This window comes from Gallinula chloropus (genome assembly GCF_964237585.1).
Source record: "Gallinula chloropus genome assembly, chromosome: Z".
NCBI classification, from domain to species: domain Eukaryota; kingdom Metazoa; phylum Chordata; class Aves; order Gruiformes; family Rallidae; genus Gallinula; species Gallinula chloropus.
Genome location: NC_140089.1, coordinates 80,453,134 through 80,476,705, shown reverse-complemented (window position 1 = coordinate 80,476,705; position 23,572 = coordinate 80,453,134). Strand labels below are relative to the sequence as shown.

At 44.7% G+C, this 23,572-nt stretch overlaps 1 protein-coding gene across 1 annotated transcript; it reads right to left on the bottom strand.

The window, feature by feature from the left end:
• Positions 1–70: 70 nt before the first annotated feature.
• DCAF12 (DDB1 and CUL4 associated factor 12) lies at positions 71–23,046 on the bottom strand (the record flags this gene model as incomplete). The annotated part of the gene is made up of 9 exons (XM_084278137.1): positions 22,966–23,046; positions 21,868–22,122; positions 10,337–10,543; positions 9,004–9,064; positions 5,657–5,850; positions 4,520–4,585; positions 3,678–3,840; positions 888–1,072; positions 71–229 (listed from the first exon to the last, which is right to left on the bottom strand). The coding sequence occupies exons 1-9, from the start codon at positions 23,029–23,031 to the stop codon at positions 71–73; spliced, it is 1,356 nt and encodes a 451-aa protein (XP_084134263.1). The 5' UTR covers positions 23,032–23,046.
• Positions 23,047–23,572: the final 526 nt, after the last annotated feature.

Sequence of the window (23,572 nt, the reverse complement as noted above, 5' to 3'; positions counted from 1 at the left end):
AAAAAAAAAAAGGAAGAGAAAAAGGAAGAGTGGAAATCTGTGTGGAGATCAGCATTTTTCTAAAGAGTTATTAGCTCCAGAGACCAGCGTAGTTCCCGTGAAGTCCTGATGGAAGGGGGCCTCCTGCCACAAAGAGCTTTGTTCCAGACGAGTCGTAGCAGTGGGTGTAAACAGCATTTGGGAAGAAACTTATGTCAGAGAAGTAATTCCTCCAGGTTTCATCGTGATTCTGTCAAAGGAAAGTTTAGATAGTTATTGTTGACACAAACAATCAAAACCTCATTGCACAAAAGCAGAAGGTAGCTTCCAGAACCTAAAAAGGGATCTTTTCTGTTAATGCTTCCTGAAGCTTTTCTGAGGACATTTGGGCCAAACATTGTGTTAGGTGAGGGGTTGGGAAGATCACAAAGTTTCATAGTTTTTAAAGTTACATCCTGATGATGCAAAAATAATGGAGAGAAGCTGGACAAAGCCTAAACTGCTTTATGTTAACAAACAGAAAACCAAACTCAAGTCCCTGCCATGACATTACCTCAGGAAGCCAGTGTTTCTAGAATTGCACACAATTAAATATCTCAGAATACCACATTAGAGTAGCACAGTTTTAAAGGAAGAAAACGTTATTTTATGTTTTGAGGTTCTGAAAACCAGCAGCTGTATCTTTATTTTTGAATGCACTATAAAACCTTCAACACCCTTTCATACACCTTTTCTGGAAGGGAGTTGTGCAGCTCTTGCTCCTTTTAAAGATTACAGTTAAGGGTTAGGTGGCCGCTGTTTTGCTGGGGCACATTTCATACAGCAGCTCCCACTGCTATAAACAGAACTGGCTGTCCAACCCTGTGCATGCCTGTGTACAGTTCTCCTTACAGCTACAAGCCACTCACCAGCCAGCCTTTCCCAGTAGTCAACTTCAAGATTTCACTTCCTCCCAGATTCTGCCTCTGTCCATGGCAGGAATGTGAAGGCTTCTCATCCAAGAACCTCTGGGCTTTGATGTCGTAGAACAGCAAGGAGCCTTGTCCTGTGCCCACTGTGATGATGTGCTCGTAGAAGCTCACCGATCGAATGCCTGTCAGGCAGAGAAGGGAAACAGATGCAGTAAGGAAGAGGGATGCTTTGGCTCTGCAGTGATGCTGCTTAATGCCCACTGTTTTTTTAATGAGGAACTACCTAGTAGTATTCCCCACAACATGGCAGTCTCCCCACTGCTATGGAGCAGCACAGATAAACCCCACTGATGCTACTGAACCAGCAGCTTCAATGGCACATGCTACTTCCCTTCTCCTCTGAGGCCACCAGCTACACTGATGGTGCAGAGCAAGAAGCTTCATTCTCAGCAGCTCGGCCAGAGAAGCAAAGACCATAAGCCATTCAGGATCAGGAGCAGCTTTGTTCTGCCTGCTGCAAGCCTCTCAAGTGAAGACAGACAGAGGAAATAACATCAGACTGGTTTCCCCATGAGCTCACACTCTATCAAGCTTCCTGCCAAGCTGCAGCAAGTGACCAAGTGAGGAAAAACTACTCTCCCAGCTGCCACCAGCTGCATCACCACCAGGCAAGCTGTAAGCATCATCACTAGTCACTGCACTTGCTAAGATAGCTTCAAAATTATTTAAGAGCCTGATCTATCCCCTCTCAAATACCTTTTTCTTTGTAGCTGGCATTTCTAGCACCTTACCCAGCAATTATAACAGACCAGAAATCCTACAACCTAAGAAATTTCATGTTACACCAGCACACAGGAAGATACAGTAGGTTTCCAGTCCAAATAAAACATTCTAGTATAATTCAGTTATGCCATTAGATTTGAGAAAAAGGAGCACATTTTGCTTTCACAAAATCTAAATCTAATCTCTCAGCTCAACAAGGATACCCTGGAAAATGTCTTGGGAAGATTCTGTATGTGGGAATTTGCAGTATGTCCTGTCATTAACCTCTAGTGATCATGCACAAAGTTTGCTCTGTGTAAGCACTCTATCCTTAACAACTCTACACTGATTAAACCCCAAGATATATGCTTTTCCTTCTTCTGCACAACAAAACTGCTGGTTATAAACTCCAGGGCATTTTAAACCCTCTTTAAAGCACCAATGCATTACCTCTTACCCAAGCATCCCAACAGAAGAAGAAAAGAGTTAAGCCAGACACATCCACATGCCAACTGCTGCCTCCATACCAGGTAGGACTGAATGTCACCGAGCTTGTAACAGGCTGGAATACACCCAGGGGACACATGATGGCAGACATCCCAGAGGTGTGGATGCAGCCAGGAGCTTTCCCCTTCCCCAGTGTACAGAGTCCTAACTAGAAACCTCACCCTTCTGCCTCTGCCACCTGATGTCACACCCACAGCCACCAGCATCTGTGACTATGTTTGTACAGCAATCTCCAGAGAACCACAAATGCATCTGAGCAATTTGGGAGATAGCCTCCCCTCTCCTCACTCCCACAAGGGCCTAGCTCCAGCAAACACATACAGAAAACTTTAAGCTCCCTGCAATCAGCAAGAGCTGATTGTCACTTGGGTAAGAGGAGAAAGGCACAAGAGGGAACCTCTTCCTGTTTTTGTTCCAGAAATGCTCCTTAACAAGGAATGCAGCAGAACACTCATTTAAGAGAAGCAGGTGATGGAGCATGAAAACAGATGGCATTACTTTTCAATGCAATTTGTTATTAAATGGTGTAAAATGCAGAACAACTGTGGATCTTTCCCCAATCAAAATAATTAGCTACAAGAATCTGTAACGCACCCAACACTAAGAGGATGTTTATAAAGGCCTTTCAAGAACAGCACTTAAATTGGGTTCCTAAAGGGCTGCTGAAACACCTCAGATTAATCATTCCCATGAAACTAAAAGCACAGGCTGCTGTGCCTAGGACTGATCACAGTATGCTCTCCTACGCTCCCAGCACTCTTATCACCTGTGGGGCTGGACTACTGGGGTCAGTAAATTATGTTTTACTCCTGAGAGGCAGGGATGCTCTGCACATCCCAGAAGGAAACAAAGATGCACCAGCATGTCCTACACACAGGACAGGCACAGAGCCCATGCTGCACAAGCACTGTCCACTGTGTTAACGTATCTGCCTTCACGACATAGAATCAAGGGCCCACAACATTGCACTGTGTGCCAACCAAGCAGAAAGCAATTCCTCTTGCAGATCAAGAGCTTGAGTCAAGGGCCTGCACCTCCCCTGTACAGCTGCACTTAGAAAATGCATGAAAAAGCATGTAGAGCAGCCACAGTTGCACTGGGTAAAACCCAGCCCCAGCTGCAGCCTTACTAAGGGATACCCTTTCTCTGATCTGCTTTTGTAACCTAATGAGCCAAAGTTCATGTGGATGGTACCATGTTCAGCAGGTGCATCTGGAAGCTGAAAACACATTCAGGTAACAACTTCAAAGCACTTTTAAGTCCACCTAGGCTTCAGTCTGCAAACTTCTTCCTAGAGGTGCTGCAGTGCTCCAAGTCCCAGTGAGATGAATAGAAAGTCAAAGCACTTGGTACCTTCAGGACCAGTATCACTTAAGTGCCTACACCACCATGAAAATAGAATAAGGTTCATCACATGAAAAACCCTTCCAATTCATTAAAAGCTTGTCTTACTGCAGTCTCAATAGCTACTTCTGCAAGGAAGAGAAGAATGGAGGCACCCCTTGAGAGGCTGCTTACCACTGCCTCGCTCCTTGGAGCAGACGGATTTCACGCTGTGAGCCGGCTGCCTGGGGTCCAGGAAGGAGACGTGTGCCTGCGACCCCACCGCATACACCGACCACTCCTGGCCGTAGGCCAAGCACACGTTCTCCCTGCAGTATGGCAACTTGGTGGAAAGCAGCTGGGAACAGAAGAAATTCAAGTTATGAGGAGAGAGCAAGATGTTACTACAATTCTGCGAGCTGTGCTCAAGGAGGCTGCAGTGAAAATAAACACACTTAAGCCAGGAAATAAGGTCACCACAAAACCAGAACTTCAAAAGAAAGGCAAGAACCAGGCGCTGAAAAATAACCTGAGTGGGATGGGATGCCTTATCTGAGCCAAACTGAGAGTTATCAAGGCTGATGCCCACTGTTTTGCAAAGAACAATGAACTTTCTGGCAATTTGTTTTTAATCTGTCTAAGCTGCTGTTATTTCTTCAGCAGGTGGATGCAGACACCAGCTCTCAGCTGGGAAAGCTTACCTCACACACCAGCACAGGTATGTCTGGGTTTGCTCTACAATGACTTAGGTAATAAGCACCACTGTTGATCAAGTATCCATCACACACAGCTCTTCCCTTCAGCTGACCCAAAGCTGGCAGAACATTAAGAGCACTTCCCACCCTCCAATGTAAGGGGAGTGTGGAGTTTCTCTCCCCAAGTTCCAGTTTTCAGGACGTTCCATTTGACATACAGCTTTTCAGTGTTTTGTAAACACTGCTGCTTTTTCTTCAAGCCTTTAAAGGAGATTAAGAACAGCTAACAGCCTTAGCTGCTAGGCAATTTTTGAAATTTTACACCAATAAACAGAAAAGCACCTTGGATAGAGTGTGCTCTGCTTTCCAGAGATGAAAATACCCATCCAGGGACACAGCTCCCAGCTCCTATTGAGAAATGAAACAAAACAACAAACAGTAAGAGTTAGTTTCTGCATTATAGATGTTCTTACAAACTCTCACACTCTACTAGTGGGCTGCATGCTCTGGATTGAGCTCATCCATAGTTCTGTACATGCCTGTCAAGGTAACTTTTCATTTTATACCAATCTTGATAGAATGCAATACAGCATAAAGGTGCCACATAGAATAGTAATTATTAAACCAGTAAATAATAAAAAAATACCTTTCAAAAGTATAGGTCTTGCTAGACAATCAAATGATGGATTATTAGACAGCACAAGCTAGATTTGACAACTCTCTTCAGCAGCTCCCATACTGGTTCTGACCCTGGAAAAAACGTTTCTTCCAGACACTGCCCTACACAAACAAAAAACTATACCGAAGTTTCCATCATAAAGGAGTAATTAACAGCTATGGTGAAAAATAAAGCCAGCAGGATCACAGTGCTTCTGAGAGCACATCTACCTTGGCTTCAGTCATTCTCTGTCCTTTGAGAGCAGAAAGAAAAGAAGTGGAGGAGGAATCTGCTCCCTCTTGCCCCATTATATTTCATCTCTAGTAATAAGGAGAGGTCATAGTGGGGGACGTTGACATGTACTGTTTGCCAAATGTCAACAAGACCACGCCAAGGCAAGCACAGGCGCCTGCCCCATGTGTCAGTCACCTCACTTGCTGAGCAATTCAGCTGTGAGGATAGGAACTGACTCAACACTCGCTGGTCTTCATTACAGGGGTAAGGAAAGCAGCAAGAGTGGAAAGCTATGGAGTAGCTGCAAGAGGTGTTTTACTGCTTTCCCTGCCTCATGTAAACATTGCCCCCACTCCTCAGGGTGCAAGCCTACAATCAAGCCCACAGGAAAACTGTTCCTTCCTGAAAACCTTATGATTTTTTTTGTACTGGACTTGGGGCATCTCATGTGAAAAGGATTCAAAACCAGCAGGGGAAAAAAATCTGGTTGCTTCTCTGGTATTTTTGATTTACATTGCTCTTTCCTGTTGCTAATACATATGGACAGTTTCAGGACTTTTTTCCTTTGCCTTGATTGTCTTACTGACCTTGTTCTTATTGTTGAAAGCCAACGCTCGGACTTTGCAGTTGTCAGGATTGGTGTTCTCCTTGGGGATATCCTTCAGAGCCCTGTGTGTTATATGGGCATAGACAGGAACTTGAGAGAGACTGTGCCTGGCGTCACTCTTGGACAATACATCCTCTGTGACTTCCCAGAGACCCATCGAACCATCTCGGGAACCTGCACAAACAGCCCAAAAATAAACAGTTCATTTCACACATTCACTCCCCTTTTCAAACAGGGGGTAAGAAGCAGGGTCTAGACAGAAAGAAAAGATACCATTAGCCCAACCTAACTGAACTCCCTGTGGGTACCTATATATTATTATTACAAACACATGATTTTACTGAGCTGTAAAGTTCATAGCTTTGTGAACTCATTGTCAACTGGTCTGTCTATATGGTTTCCAAGCATGTAGATGATCTCATCTGTTCTCAAACTAATAAGGATGCATCAAAAACCACAACCCTAACAGGCTGCCCACAGAGGTGGTGGGTGCCCCATCCCTGGGGGTGTTCAAGGCCAGGTTGGATGGGGCCCTGGGCAACCTTGTGTAGATCCAGGCCTGGAGGTTGGTGTCCCTGCCTGTGGCAGGGCGATTGGAACTCTGTGATCCTTGGGTTCCCTTCCAACCCAGACCAGTCTATGATTCTATGAATCCTGTACAACAATTACCATTAGAAATTCACACCTAGAACACACTCAAAAGCAGGTGAATGGCCTAAGCATTCAGCCTGGGTTACCCAAGGCTGAGACTGAGTCAGTTTTAAGCCAATATAAAAACCTCAAAAAAACCCTTGGTTGGGTTGATGCCAATTTGGGTTCATTTCACTTCTGCCAGTACAGTTATGGATATGTACACACACATTTCAAACCACAATTTGTACCATTCTGCATCACATCTACCTATAAAAATTATTTTCCTTAAACCCATGCAACCTTTTGTTTAGAGAATGTAGCACAGGAACTGAGGCTAAACAAGCATCAACTAACTTTATTTTTCTATTGAATTTGAATACATTGATCCAAAATATGAAACAATAGGCAATACTGGCTGAAGAAAACTGAATGTCTTTGGTTTGGATATCAACAGTCTTAACCTAAGGACTTAAACCCTTCACTTCTCATGTTCAGGCAACTCACTTCCATCTAAAGTCATCTCAATTTCTTCCCTACACAACGTGAAAAAAACCCACCCCTCCTCCTCTCTCAGGGAATTTCACATCTTGAAGATGCCAGAAAAACCCTAAGTATCTACATCAGGCTACTAAGTTTACAGGCTTTGGTACATCATAGGGAATAGGCTGCGAAGAGTTAAGCAAAACATCTATTCCAGTACAGGTGATCCAGCACAGCAGAAATGGCTGTCCCCCCTCTCCAACCTCTCAGATGGGTTCAGACATTTGCCATTATCACCTATTACAGCCAAAGACAAAAGGAGCTTCCTAAAAGCATAGCAACAGACAGCACATGACACTACATCCTGCCAGGCAATTTACACGCTGATGGTTGTTTTTTAATGGCACCCTAATCCTGTTTGTTATGGAAGCTGAACACTCAGCAGTAGAATTTCTAAACATCTTTACATCCTTTAGGAGGATCCTGTCCCATTTAATAGCCCTATCAAGAGAAAAGGTTGTTCAACTGGTTATTCCTAAAGCCAAGGGCAGACAACATCACTCCTTAACCTGGGCTCATGGCCTTCTGGGGAATTATTTATCCCATCTGAAACTTTTGACATGAAAATCTTTCTGTCCAGCTAGTACAACAGTGCACTGATGAGGCTGTGGCTGCTTCCTCAGTATTTTATGCTTACTGACTACTAAAACGCTCTGCTGAAGGTTTCACAGGTACAGCCCTGCCCTGTTAGAGTTGAAGTCAACAGAAGCAAGACGAATAATGAAGCACCCGGTCCTCTTTGTACTCGTCTCAACAGCTCGTGTGACAGTAAGAAAATACACTGCCGAACCTCGAACCTCAGGGTATATGGTCAGTGTGATCTGCCATGGGACCAAATGTCCCTTTTATTCCTGTGGCATTGAACCTGCCCAAAAAAGTCCCCAAGAAAAAAAAAAATCACATTTGATTTCTTAATTCTGATAAGGGTATTTGTTTTATCCTCAATGTTTGGCATTCATACATTTCCACTCCACACTTTCAGATACAGATCCAACCGGAATCTCTAATAGTAGAAAACTCTCAGAAGTTAGCTGTCTGTCTCTTTTTCTTGATTAGGATGAGGAGAGATGTTCTGAAAAATCTCAATTTAGCAATCAGACTTGCTAATGGCTTTCAACGAGTTTTCCCTGGTGTCTTGGGTCTGGAGACTAGAAACCTAGGTCCTGCTGTAAGCAGGATGCAAGAGGGGACACAGCAGTCTTCTACTCACACCTCCCATCTCCATCACCTGGAAAACACTGAGAGCAACACATTCAATCTCACCTGGGTGCCTCTATTCCATCGGGAATTGCCCTTGGAAATGAGTAATCATCTCTGACTGTCCTCTTCAATCTGACTAACTGACAATGGTTTGTTAGTGCACATATTTGTGCTAGAGACTTGCAAGGCTCACATTTTATACTAAATTCAAAATGAAATTCCAGGATTAGCTCTTTTGGTTTGGGGAAGAAAAAAAAAGAGTAAATCTTACTAAATTAACAATTCAAATGTTCGATTTCTGTATGTGACTGTTATAATTCTGTCACCTGTAGCTGGACACCTCACTGTACAGAATAGTAGACCCTGTCAGCACAGAAAGACAGCAAACTGCTAAATTAATGCAATACCATATTAGTATCACTGCTTTTACCTAAGAAAGTAATACTTAACAAAGTTACACTGATTTTCCAACTAGTTACTTAACAGTAACTGATCTTTTCTATGACAGCTTTCTGTATTAACTGCCACAGTGTACCTACACACACACATAAAACAAACTGAGTTTTCATTAATTAGTCTTTCACAGGAAACCAATACTGCTCTGCTGTATTCCAAAGTTACTAAATGACAACCAACACCCTCCCTGAGTTTGTTCTTCTGCACGGAATCCTTCCCTGTAATTCCCTGTGTTTAGAGATCCTCTCATGGCAACAGCTGCTGGAAAGACAGCAATAACCCCTCCAATACTAGCAAAATCAAACCTAGATCAGGGCCCTCCTAATAAAATGAAGCACTGTACTAAGACCAGGAAGGCTTTCAATAGCCAAGGCAGTTTCCAAGAGGTTTCAAATGCCCCCATGAAGGTGCCTCCCCTAAGACCTATTAAGTGCTGTACATCAGGATCAAACTCTGGAAAGGCAAAGAAACCCAAAAGACAGGAAAGTTTGACATTACCAGAAACAGCCATAGTATCACTGATCCATGCAATTGAAAATATCCAATCCTTATGTCCATCCTAAAAGAAAAAAGACATTATCTTTTTCTATGCCATTATACTCTAGAACAGTCTCAAAGGAGAAAATTGTACTAAAAAGAATAGAGACCTACAGAAGGACAGATCTACATTAAAAACATACAGATAAGATGTCAGTGTCAAGCTGTTGCAGTTCAGGTACTTAACAGCAATTGTAAGAACTTTTTTTTCCTTTTAAAGAATATAATTGAGAACAATTAGATGCTGGAAAAACAGGTCTCAGACCTAAGATGAGCTGATCTCAATTTTAAGGAATCTCATTTTCCATTTTGAAAGCAGCATTATTTACTTCTGCCAAGTAGCTACATACTTTTATTTCCTCTCATGGCAATCCCTACTACAAAAACTAACCAAAACATGGTATTTACAGTACATGACCTAGAGGTTTCATTTTTTAAGACTACTGCTTCAAGAATCTTTTCTTCAGCAGATGAGAAACCTATGGGAAAAAACCCACAACCATAAGGGTCTAGTTCTGTCTGAAAAGCTGCAAAGTCACAAAAGCAGGCAAATGAATAGCAAGTCATACAAATCTTTGGAGTCAAGCCTTCCTGCAGCTGGTTATCTGCTGCTGCAGAAACTCTGCCCTGTAGTTAACACCCATGTGAAGTCCTGAATCAAAAAGGAGAAAGGAGAAAGGAGAAAGGAGAAAGAAGTGCTTACAGGACACCACTACACTCATTTCAGGGTTTTGGTTTTGGATTGGTTTGGGGTTTTTGGTTGTTGGGGTTTTTTTCCAAGAAAAAAGGGCCTCATGACGTTTCAGAAACGTAAGCAGTACTGGTGTCTATCCAACTGACATAGAACACTGGGTTAGAACTAATCCTCAAAGCAGAGCTGTGCCTCTGGGAGAACACTTAAACTGCCCTGAAGAATGGGGAAATCTGAATGACTTGTCTCATCTTTTTGATTTTCTCAGAAGAGCTTTTTCATTAAAACTGGTTTCAGAGGTCATCACCACACCTAGTCTTTGGCATTCGTGACTGTGCTACATTTTCAGTGCTTACAAGCAATGTGAAGTACACCTGAACCAGGGTGAGGGAGAAGAGATTTGGCTGAGAACCCTGAGAATCGTCTCACAGGTTTATGTACTCAAATTTAAGACATCTTGTCACAGAAATGCAGCTTCAATGGGAATGTTTTCACACTTTCAGAAACTCCTTCTCCTCAAGCCTTCACCTTGCTCTGACTTCACGTACTTCAAAGGAGCAATTTCTGTGACAGACTAAACATTCCCTGAGTAACCCCACTTACATCTCCCACGCAGACAGGATCCAGCGTCGGCAGACGATAAACTGCAAGGCTGTTGGGGTTGTCTCCACCTGTGGCTAGAAGGGTCCTGGAGGGGTTGAGCTCAATGGCATGAATACCACATCCCTGCTGGTTCACCATGGTAGGTTCACGATCCTTCAGAATAGGAATCTTGGTAATTTGACCAGTCTGGACATCAACTACAAATAGCTGGGGGGGAGGGAGAGGGAAAAAAAATGTAAAAAGTTAAAAATCTGTATTTTTTATGTATATAAGCCATCAAACAGATGAGAACAACAAGATGGTCAAATATCCTCCCTGTTTTGAATTGACACTTGTGAATTATGTCTGTATGATTCGAGTTAATATGGAATAATGCTGGGGCCACAATGACATCCCCTTGTATGGCCATGGGCCTGGGAGGGGCAGTTTAAGATGTATATGGTTGTTGCGTCTTGTGGGGGTCGCCTGGCGGGCACTCCAGCGTCAGTTTAAGCCGGCGGGCGGTGGAGCTAGCCAAAACATCCACCAGATGGGGGAAGAGGGCATGTGTAGAGAGAAGATGTGCCTGTCCTTGGCAGGCACACAAGCCGGGGACTGGAACTGTAAAGCCTGTGTCTTGGTGAGGCGAAGACTCCCGGAGCACCCAGTGCTGTTTGCTTGCATTTATTCTTTTAATAAATTGTTAATTCTGGTTATACTCCTGTTTGGGACCGAGTCACTTATCACAACACTCAAGGCAGAATCCACAAATGCTGCAAGTGTGGCTGAAAAAATAATAAATTCCTTTTTAAAAACAAGTAAACTATTTCACATACAGTTGATTTTATTTTCATCATTCCATTTGGTTTTCACAACAATTAAAGAGAGGGGAGAGAAATTTGTCAGAGGTTTCCCATTTAAAAAACCCTTTCAATCTAAAACTCTTTTCCTTGTCCAGTATGTGACAAAACAGTACTGTTTTCCAGTTCCCCAGGAAAAAGACCCACATCAAATCAGCCAGTAAGCCAAGCGACTTGGCACAAGTCTCCTGAGTCCCATATAAGATACTTACCTGAAGGTTTGACTTTGACAAAATGACACAATAAATGTATATAATTTGAGTTTATTTCCCAGTGATACACAGAGCATAGTACCTCAATATAGTTCTGTTGTCGCCGTTTTGCCAGTGAAAACATTAAAAGCTATCTAGCTACACACCTTGTCCTGCAAAAAGACTAGAAGTTGGAGCTCTACACCCCCATCTGCTTGGCAGAAAACTCAGTTATAAAGCCTTACAACTCTTCAAACAGACATCATTATACTCAGAGTTATGTCAGTACAAACATATACCACCACAGGGTTACCACAATCTAAACCAGAACAAAAGTTTACATTGCCTGCCAAAGTGTACTTTTGTTTGGGAGGCTCTTGTCCTGGATCAGTTCACAGATGTTCAGAGCAGAGCTGCACTAACACTGAGACAGGTGTAATACAGAAGGGAGCAGAGCCCTGCAGAGGGAACATGAGTGAGAAAAGCACGGAAAAGCATGATCTGAAGCTGACTTGGCACTAAGGAATGTGATGCAAATAACTAGTTTAGAATTATATTTAAATTCCACACATCCTCTCCATCCCTCCAAAGCTTGCTCCTTCTATATAATCAAAGAGCATTCTCTCAAATCCTCTGGATGTTAACTGAAGATAGAGGAGAAAATAACAACAGGAAAAAAAAAGGCTCCGTGCAATTAAAAAAATAGACACCTCAAGGAAATTGTTCTGAAATCCTTTGTCAGACATTTCTCGGAGAAAAGAGAAACCTGGAGGTTCTCAGAAGTTACACATGCAAGTTGATTTTAGTGAACTCTCAGAAAAAAAAAACAACCAAACAACCCAAGAAAATTTAGCAGCATATCTGGTATTCTCCATGTAGTGAAATAGCAGATTATTAATGTCAAATCAACCTGACAGAGTATGGTGTATTAAACTCATTCTGCAGAGAAAGCTGAAATCCATTCATCACTCTTTGTGAATTGTGTCTAGAAGCACGCACCACCTTCAACCTGCAAATGATGTTCCTCTTAGGCAGCAATCTTGCACAAAGAGAAGAGTTTTTGTGTTCATCTCTTTATTCTGCATGCAGGTGTAGGGTCGGGCAACAGCTGAAGTGCAATTGAGTAGAAGGGGAGGCACTCCTCACTTCTCTCCAGCCTTACAATGCAATTCACTGCCTGAGAGAGTGGGTGAAACCATAGTGCACACAGCAGCTCCTTAGCCCTAAACACGTCTGAAAATTAACACCTGCACTATAGTATGAAGAGCAGTAATTCCCTCTCCTCTCATCTTCCCTTGTCCTTCCTACATAAGTGGATATCCTCTTTTCCACCTCAGCGTTTGCTTCCAGCAGAAACACTCAATTCCCTCCCATATTCTCCTTCACCTACTAAAAAAAACCACCCAAAAAAAACCCCCAAGCAACCAAAGCCAAACAACCACAAAATCCACAGTTAAGTACCTAAAACGAAGGCTTGCAAGTGTCATCTGCAGGTCCTGAAGCTGGCACTAGAAGTGCTAATTAGAAAACAGATCCACACCGTATGGACTCAGGGAAACAATGCTCCGCTGGAAGAGACTGACACTTCAAAGAGCAACTCAACAAGTACTAGGACTGAAATTAAACCCCCTTCACATTTCCCACTCTGATATCACTGTCATGCATCCATTACATAGGATCAGTTATACTGCTCTCCTACATACTAGGTGTGATGGTTTGACCCCAGCTGAAGGCCAGACACCCCCCAAGGCTGCCCTATCACTCCCCTTTTCAGCTGGACAGGGGAGAAAATGTATATTGAGAGGCTCAGGAGTGGAGATAAGGACAGGGAGAGATCATTCTACAATCAGTGTCACGGGCAGAGCAGACTCAACACAGAGCAAAAAAAAGAGAAAACTCTAATTGATGACCCTGCCCTGCACCCCCAGAGACACCAGAGTCGGGTAATGAGAAGTAGGACCAGATCTAAAAGCACCTCCCCCCACCCCTCCCTTCTTAGCAGACTGCACTTTAGTCATGATTTAGCTCCCTTCTTCCCCCCATTCTACCAGATCTAAAAGCACCTCCCCCCACCCCTCCCTTCTTAGCAGACTGCACTTTAGTCATGATTTAGCTCCCTTCTTCCCCCCATTGTGGCACAGGGAGGGGCAGGGACTGGGGAAATGGGAGTTTGGTCAGTCCCTCACAAGATGTTTTCCTTCTTAGCTGGGGGACACATTCCTCACCCCCTTCCCCTGCTGCACCGTGGGGTCCCACCCACAGCAGACAGTCCTCCATGACCTTCTCCAACATGAAACCTTTCCCTCAGGGCTTCAGCTCTTCCCCAGCTGCCCCAGCATAGGCCACTGTTATGGGGTGCAGCCATAAATCATAGAATGTCTCTCAGGCCCAGACTACTCCAGCCTGGACCCTCAGCTAACTGCTCTGGTTTGGGTCTCTCTCCATGAGCTGCAGGTCCTGCCAGCAGCTTGCTCCAACAAGGATCACAGCATCTTTCATATGTCTCCTGGGGCACCTCCTCTCCCCTGCTTCCCTGGCCTTGGTGTCTGCACAGCTCCTTCCACCTCCTCACTCCCTTCTCTGGCTCGGCCTTGTTTAGTGTCAGGTCCGGCCTTGAGCCGGCTGGTGTTTGCCCTGTGGGGCCTGCAGAGAGCTTCTGGCTGCTTCTTGCAGAAGCCACCACCCCTGAGCCCCTTTCTCCCCCAGAACCCAGCCACACAAAACTACAACACCAGGCTAACAAAGACTTACCCTAATGCAAAACTCCTTTAGCTAAACTCTAAACCAAAGAGGGTTGTAAAGATAATTAACTTGGAAACACACAGTGCTGATGCATCAGACCCTCACATTTCTGCCCTACATCTTCAACTTCACTTTCCTGAACAAGTTTCCAAAGTAAGATACTCTCAGAAGCAGTAACAGGACATATTTCTTAGAGTGCTTTCACCTTCTCATGCCCCACTTTTAAGCAGTAGCTTGTCCCCTTGCTTGGTAAGGAGCTTGGCACACTGCATGTAGTCTAAAAACAACCACCTCAAAATAAACAAGTGCTGTCTGAGTGTGCTAGAACTGTTGCATCACCTGGGGTAGTACAGGAAGCCAGAAGCTCACACTTGCAAGCTGCACCACTGATTGCCAAGAAGTTATCCCTGTAAATCCAGCACACAAAAGCCAAGAGAAGCCAAAAAGTTGTTAGGGACTTCCAAACACAAAAAGGGAGAAATGTGAAGGCAGGTACCCAGCTAAGTAAGAATGCAGAAAACCTGAGTACATTTTAAGAGAGTTTGAAAAGACCCTTCAGTAAAGAAAGTCCAAAACACCTGCTTTTGAACAAGACTGCAGCATACAATAATACAAATTAAAGAAAAAAATCCCAGAAAACAGCCTACCTCTTCCAAGAAAATTGGTACCTTTGCTGCATCTGCAAATAACACCAAAGAAATCTGGTCTCAAACAGTCTTGACCAAGTCCTGATAGCTGAACTACACTTAGTTTTTTCTTTATCTCAAGCAAGAACTTATTTCCCAGCAACTCATTATATAGAAACTAAAAACTAGCCACGAAAACCTTTCCTGAATGCAGAAACCCCCTATCAAGCTCCAGAGAGCAAGCTATGCATATTTGTCCCTTAATTTTAAGCTTTGTATATAATTCAGTTCTTCCAGTAGTAAAACATGTGAGTGTCTGACATCAGCAGGCCAAACAGCTTGACACCTCTGATTTACCATACCAGAATTGCTTTGGCCACCTGTCAGAAGTCCAAGGACTACACTTCATCTGTGAGGGCGTGGACTTGGCTATCACATCCTCTGCAGCAATCACAGAACCGTAGAATACCAGGTTGGAAGTGACCTCAAGATTCATCGGGTCCACCCTTTCTTGGCAAGAGCTCTGTCTAGACAAAACCACTGTTTAGACAAGATGGCCCAGCACCCCATCCAGCTAAATCTTAAGGTTCAAATGTTGGGAAATCCACTGCTTGCTGAGAAGATTCCAACAGCAACCAAGTGGTTCTCATGAAAACTTTCTCTCATGTGTCCAATCAAAAATGTCTCCAGGAATAACCTGCATCTATCACTACCTTTTCCATATCACTCCTTGTGAAAAGGGAGTCTCCATCTTCTGTGTAGTCAGCCTGTAAGTACTGGAACATGTTGATGAGGTCTCTCCTAAGCCTTCTTTTCTCAAGGCTGAACAAACCCAGTTCTCTCAGCCTTTCCTCACACAACAAGCTTCCTAGTTCTTTGATGGGACTTCTGGTGGCCCTCCTCTAGACCCTCTCCAACCTGTACACATTCTTTTGTGTATGGTATGGACCAAAACTGTAAACAGTGTTCTAGGTGTAGCCTGACAAGCACTGAGTAGAGAGGTGTAATGACTTCTGTATCTCTGCTGGTGATGCCCGTGTTGATGCAACTCAGCATCCTTTTGGCTTCCTTTGCCACTGCAGCACAATGTTCACTCATACCCAGCTTTTTGTCCACCACGACACCCAGGCCCCTTTCCACAGAGTTGGTCTCCAGCCAGGTGGATCCCAGTATGTGCTGCACTGCTGGATTATATTTTCCCATCTGTAAGACCTTATACCTGTCCTTGCAGCACTTCCCACGGTTCCTGTTAGCCCACTCTTTCACCCTATGCAGGTCTTCCTGCAGGGTGGTTCTCCCTTCTAAGGTGCCTACTTCCTCACTCAGTTTGGTATCATCTGCAAACTTGATCAGGACATGCTCGATCCCATCATCCACATCGCTTATGAAGACTGTAAACAGCATTGGGCTCAATACTGATCTCAGGGGAATCCCACCTGTGGCAGGATGCCAGTTCAAAAAACAACCCATTTACCTCCAGCCTTGTTCTAACAAGGCAACAAGCCTGATAATGTGACAGAAATCCATCTTCCCTCTTTTTTATTTCCTAAGCAATTCAGATGTACAGCTTGTAACAGTACTGTCACTCAGGGATCAAGGAAGACAGGTACAGATAGACATTACAGCTGCCACAGCTGTGAATCTTTACGATCTGGCCCGACTTCTCACAACCTTTGAGTTTACTACTTGTATGTTTATTTTTCTTTCGTTTTACAGAAGTGGTGAGACATCATTTCTGGCAAATGGCTCTCATGCAATTTATATGCAGCTGTCCCCTTTTCAAACTGCTTATGATCACGTTAATCAAGAAATTACTCCCCTTCCTTGACTAATGAATATCGTTTACCAGCTTGCCAAAAGTAAAGACTGTGGCAAGGAACAAAGCATCTGAGGACCAGAATCAAAACTTCAAAATTCATCCTTCCCTTAGATACAATACTGAGAGCGGAACAGCTCGCCAGGCTCTTCTGTAAAGTCTTCCTCTTTTTGACCTGCCTTTTGGAGACAACTGTTTAGAAAAAAACCCAAACCAATCTACAACTAAAGTTACCAATGAAGTAAGTGCCCTTCCCATGCCTCTAACTGAAAGCACTGACTTCATAAAGCAAGATTAAAAAGCAGGCCTATGAGGTGTCCCTGCACACAGGAGATGAACAGGTAGAACAGTTAGTTGATCATACAAATCAATTGGAAGAAAACCAAAGGGTGCCACCTTGAGCTACAGTACAGGTTTTTTTTACACAAGCAGGATGGGAGTGGATGTACAACAGACATGGAGTGTGACAGGCTGTGTGTCCTGGCTCTTTGCACCCTACTCTCAGAAATCATAAGAAACACTTGTGTCATTCATACTGACATTTGATAGAAATCCAAGATAAACACATTGCCTCTCTAAAAATAGTCACTAAGAGAGAATCAATCACAGTGAAGTTTCACAACTGACTTCAGCCAATCTTAGAGAATCCAAACGCTTCTACCTTCCCCCCACTTGTGTCACCATCTAGTGCTCAGGTAGCTGCGAGGTCAGCTGGATCACATCTCCACCTGCAGTGAAAACTAACTCTACAAAACTAAAACCCTAACCCTGCCCACCAGAAAACAAAGCAGCAAGCTGATCCAACCGACTCCCTGGCACACATCAGTGCCAGCAAGAACAAGAAGGTGGGAAGATCACATTCTGCAACAGCACAGCTCCAGATCAGCTGAACCCAGTCACAAAAATTTCAACCTCAGCCCAGCTGGAAAACATCATCATTGTTCTCTTTGAAATTTGTTTTTGCTAACAGAAAAACTAAAGCAAGACAGTGCTTACAGTATCATTACACCAATACAATTGCTGGTCACACTAAGTAGCACTGTTTGATTTTTCCTAGTTCCCAGTCTTGTCTTTTATTCAAATGGTAAGCATCTTGCATCTGCACGTTCACACAATACTTAGTACAAGGTTCTTCCATTTTGTGGCAATACAGACTTACAAATATATGCTGAGCCCCAAAGAAACATGGACTCTTTGAAGACAAGTTATCAAACTGATATGTCTCCTTCCTAGGGGAGATCAGCACATGCACAAATCCTGGCACACAACTTACTCACAGGTTGTGTGGTACAGGCAATGGAAGTGGTTAAAGGCCTTACACATACTCCTTGAAAGGTTTCAAGGAGGAACAATCCAGAACATAAAGAAAACATATGAGAAGTGATCAGCAATAAAAGCAGCCAGTCAGTGGATTGACTCTGAACTCACATTTCCAGAGAGGAGAACCATGTAATCAGGCACTCCAACTTGTTACGAAACTCTGAAGCACCACTAGCTAATGGGCATACACTTTAATGTCATTAAATTTGTCCACTGCCAGAATTGTATTTGTCAGGTTTTTTTATTTGTGTCTTGCCCTCAGTGTTTAATTTCAGGCAGCTGGCAGACAGTTAACACATGTCAACAGATAGCAAAGGATGGAGAAGGGAGAGACTTTGCTCAAGGACATCTCCACCACCCAGACTAAACCTGGAGTCTGAAGACAGACATGGGTATCACACGCAGCTGACAGAAAACCAAATGCTCCTGAGACAAGAAACAACCCCTGGCTGTTCACTCACAAGCCACTTAAAAGAAAAGAAAGAGAGAAAGAAAAAGAAGATGAATGGAAGTGCCAGAGATTTATTTACACTGAGTTTGGGTCACTGCTCAGTGGACTTTGAGTTACAAACTGCAAGAGCATTGCAGTTCAGTCCCTCCCTGGGATCAGAAACGAGCAGCCTTCTTGATTTTTCACTACATGTGCAATGCCAGAAGATACATTAACTTGCAAGGCAAGTGGAGATTCTCCCCACAGAGTCTATATTCATGGACAGAAGAGTGACTGTGCATTGCACTCTCACCACTACAACCCCAGGACAAGACTAGGTCATAATTGTATGAGATGCAGAGAATGGACATGGTATTTCCTGAACAAATGAAAAACCTTTAAAAAGAACCACCAAGGGCTCATGATTTGCAGCAGTGCACCCAAGGCAACGTATGAATCCACCAAAGAAGAGGTTATCAGCTAGCATTCAGAAATCAACCCGTTCATGCCTTGGAAAATCCACCTGAGAAAACAGAAGACAATAAATATTCAGTAAGGAAGTTTTTAAACACAAATACACCTATAAGGCCTTCCTGGGGTTTGGAAAAAAAAAAAAAGGCAATAAAATTACTAGATTCCAGGAAATTATATTTTCAAACAACTGGAACCTAATAAACTTCTTGTACTTACACAACAATTGCAACTCTTGCACTTTTCCACCCTTAACATCACAATTAATGAAAAAATTATGTACTGCACACATACACAGAATTAAAGGAACAAAAGCAGCTGAAAAATTATTACTGGAGCTTCTTTTTAGAAGCTGCAGTTTCCTGAAATGGTAAAAAACTCAAATCAACAACTAAACAAAAACTCCAGCATCTTGTGATCAATGTTTTTACTTGACACAAGCTTGTTTCCTACCTAAGTTTCAAAGTTTCTCTAGGAAGCTGGAACAGAAGATGCTAATTAAAGACCTTATCTTCTGAGGCTTCAAGTTATCAGCCTTTGGTAATTTAGATGTCATCATGACACACTCTTAAAGTGTCTGGACTTCTCATAGGTTTGCCAGCTCATTCATTGGAAATTGGAAACAATTAAGACACCACTGCATACAATATTTAGGAGATTATTCTAAATGTGAATCCTGCCTCAGAAAAGTCCAGGTGATTGTGTTTGACACTTTAGCTACTTAAATGCTTGTATAGGTTCCCTAATTCTAAATCAATCAGAAAGAAAGCATACACCTTTAGGAAACCCAAATATTTGATTTACAGTTGGCCAGTTGTGAGCACCAGGATCCACTGGAGAAAAATAAAGTTATGTCATTAAAAAAAAAATACCTTAGTATGATTTCTAAGTATAAAAAGTTACCCTAAACAATTAAAGTTAAAATCCTCATTAAAAATGAGCAATGAACAGAAAGCTCTATATTCTCTTCAAGCTTCACATCCCCTTCAGTGTTTATAGTGACTAGCACTATATCAAGTGACTAAAACCAAACCTAGTCCTCTATGACAAGAGCATATTTTTGTTTTGTTATTAAAAATAGTGAACCTTCCTGGCACAGCCCAGCCAAGGGCAATTTATAAATTAAACACTAGAAGCTCAGTGCCACGCTCAAGCTTTGATTAAAGTAACTGCTTTGGTTGATGTTTTTCTGTTGCATTAACTTTAATTACCTGCAACTCCAATGCAGCAAACCCCATTAGAGTCAACCAAGTTGGTTTAGACTTACTCCCAACTTAAATGCCACAACTTCAGCGTGTGAGAGCTGGCAAAGGAACTCTTCTTTATTAGGTCGCTTACTCAGGAGATGAGAGAGAAAAGTCTCGTAATTAGAGCGTAGAGTTTAGCACTTTCCTTGTTCAAATGTGAACACAAAGCAGCCAAGCTGAAGCTACTGCAGCACTCCTAACTCGTATAGAGTATTTCTCAGTGCTGAAGTGACTTCTTTTCTAGCTGTTGTATTTTGCTTAATAAAGGACAAGGTCCACCTGTAACCTTGCATCTAGCTGTGGAAGCACACACTCCCCCTCTGCAGTGTACACAGCAAGAACAACAATACTGCTGAATCCCTCTTCAGTTCCCCGACTGTTTGGTCCCAAACACTTTTCTGTCAGGTTGCCTTAACAATGCACTTGCCCGTTTGTCTTTGTTGTGGCAGCGCTGGGACTACAGAAGTTAAAAAACACGGGGAAATCTGTTGCAGCTCTATAAACCACGCAGTCATCTTGCTAGGGTAAGCAGAAACCTCTGAGAGCTTGTGTTTCAGTAGGAGTAGGAGTCTCCTGTATGCCGTTCCACGAACGGCGCTGGCTGATGACCAGCTGAGGCGACGAACACACGTGGAGCAAGCAGGCAGAAAGACTCTATTTTGGGCTTATTCCTCTTAAAAGGCTGTTTTGTTTATACAGCTAGGCCCTGCTTCTTAAGGGCATGAAAGCCTCCTGCTGTGTAACTACGAATAATAAGAGAGCACCTGAAATTTGAAATACCACTGTCCCTTGCAGGTCATGCCACCGAGCACAGCTCCAGCACAAAAAAAAAAGTTACTGAGGCCAAGAAACAATCACACCAACTGATAAGCTCTGAGGTTGAAGAACAGCTTGATCTACACACTGCTGGCAATGCTCGATTCACTCCTGTGGCACTTACCAACTTGCAGAGACCAAGTTTGGGATTTTGCACTAACTCCACCAGAATTTCGCATGCTGCAACCTCAGCCAAGGAAGTTGCACTAACTCCTGCAGAGAGAGAAGTATGTTCTTCTACATTTGTTAATCACACCAGGCATTATTTTAATATTCACTGTAATGTTTCAAATGAAAAGCATCGCTTTAAGAGTCCGAAGAGGCTTCAGTTCTTGATGAAGCATATAAAAGGTACACAAACAAGAGTTCTCTGAACGCTGAAAACAGATTTAGACTGAGAGGGAAAAAAATAAAATCACAAAACGACCAAGTAAAAAATAATCCTGCAGATCTGAATTGTTTGTTTGGGTTGTAATTTCTTTTGATAAAATAGGAACGTTTCTAGCTACTCCATGCATTTCTACACCTAAAGTTCAGTTAACCAGAGTTTTCAGTTTTGTAGGAGGTTTTCAAAATCAGCACGAATCATACATAAAAACAAAACGTGTAAGACTCAGAATCATGAAAAAGTTTCTTAACAGCAACTCCTCACAGGTATGACAGCGACCCACCCAGCAAAGCCAGCCCTGCTCATTAAACTCCCATCTGCCGGACAAGAAGGAAGATCCCACCCCGCTGCTGCTCTGCTCTCCATCCCGCAAACAGATGCCGACCGCTCCGTGAGGATTAGGCAGATGCTGCACGGGAGGGTACGGCCTTTGCCTTCAGGTTCGCAGCCATCTGCGCAGCGCCAGGTTTTCTGAGGGGAACGGGTCATCGTTAAGCACCGCCTTCATTCAAAATTAATCGCGCAGGATTTAGAATCTGCTCCTAATTACCTCCTCGCATTTTCCTTGGCAGCCTAGGTGCTTTGATTACAGTAGGAAGCACAGTAATCGGTGGGGCAGTTCAGAGGGAGAGGGGCGGCACTCACCGTGTTGCATTTCGTCCCGCACACCACTTGCCGGTGGTTCAGCCACTGGGAGGCAAACACTTTGTTCAGGGTTCCGAGCTGGAACTCTCTTTCCTTCAGGAGGCTGGGAAGCTGCTGGGCTGCATATCCGTACAACAGGCGGCGATAGCTGGACTCATCCTGCATCCCAACCTCCCTACCTTTCAGGTAGTAGACCAGAGACCTTTTCACCGGGGGAAGTCTTCTCCTTTTGAAAGCCTGCTGACCCCAGTCATCCTGTGGAAGAGAAGCACGGGGCCTCAGGTCAGAGCAGCCAGGACAAAGTTTAAGCGCGAACCCCCTCCTAAATCCAAAGAAACTCCCAGCAAAATACTGAAGCCTCCCAAAAACGCCCGTGGAGCGCCGCACGCCACGATGAACTCTGAAGCGCTGACACAGCCTTCAGCAACACAGAATTAATTGCTCAAGAAGTAACGCTGCGATGGTATTAACGCCGGGTCCACGCCAGGTACTCCACAGAAAGCCGAGAGAGGCACTTTGAGTAGAAGAGGGCAGCCCCAGCAGCCCCCCCTCCACCTCTCCCCTCACGCCGTGCGCTCGGCAGGCTTTTGGGGTGACACCACGGGGCCCCCCGCCCCGACACCGACCTCGCTGTCCATGAGCTTCCTCCGACCCAACCACGGGGGGCCCCGCAGCATCGCTCTGCCCAGAGGCAGCGGTTACCGGCTGAACCCAACGGGGGCCGCGCCGAGCGAGGGCAGGGACCCGCCACTGAGGGAGAGAGCGCGGAGCGGAGGAGAGACGAGAAGCTGCCTCTTGTAACGCGCCGGCGCCCCTCGCTACCGACTGCCAGGACTGCCCCTCTCTCCTGCCCCAACCCCCTTTTGAAGGATAACTTCTCCAGGTATCGCGACCCCTCCGCCTCTCCTCCCCGCCCTCAATCCCCGCCCCAAATGGGTACTGGAACACGGCAACCCCCGGTCAGGGTCACCCCTCCCTCCGGGCACCGGCGCGATCCTCCTCCTGGTGGGGGCAAGAACGACCACCCCCCACCCCCCCCCCCCCCGCTACACACCTGTTGCTGCTCCCCCCACGCCCCCCCAGCCCCCCAAAACCTACCTGATCCTCCAGGAGTCCCCCGGCGGCTGCCGCTTTCCGCTTCCTGCTAACTGTTTTCCGGGCCATAGTAGAAGGAGGAGGAGGAAGAGAGGAGGCCGAAAGCCCGTCCCGCACCCCACATGGAGCAGGAAGGGGTACACAGCTGTTGGGGTACGGGGCATATACGTGCGGTGAGCCGGCCCCAGACACTCTCTCCGCCGACCGCGCTTCACGACATTTTCCCCAGGACTTTTTTTTTTTTTACGACAATCGCGGCGCACCTTTGCGGCGGCTCCTCCGCCCCGCCCGAAAGCATCGTTTCCTAGCAACCGGGGGAGGGGGAGGCAGCGAGGTGGCTCGTCCCCCACTTTACGGTTGCCGAGGCAACGCGCGCAGGGCGGCGCGCGGGGCGGCGTCCCCTGGCGGCGGCCGGTTATCAGGAACGGGCCGGAGATACTCTGGATTCCCGCCGGTTTCGGCGGCTGCGAGGCGCGGGCCGGCCCCTCACAGTCACTGTGAGAACTGTAGGGGCTGGAAGGGACCTCCAGAGACCATCGGGTCCAACCCCCCTGCCAAAACAGGTTCCCCAGGACAAGTCGCACAGGGAGGTGTCCAGATGGGTCTGGAA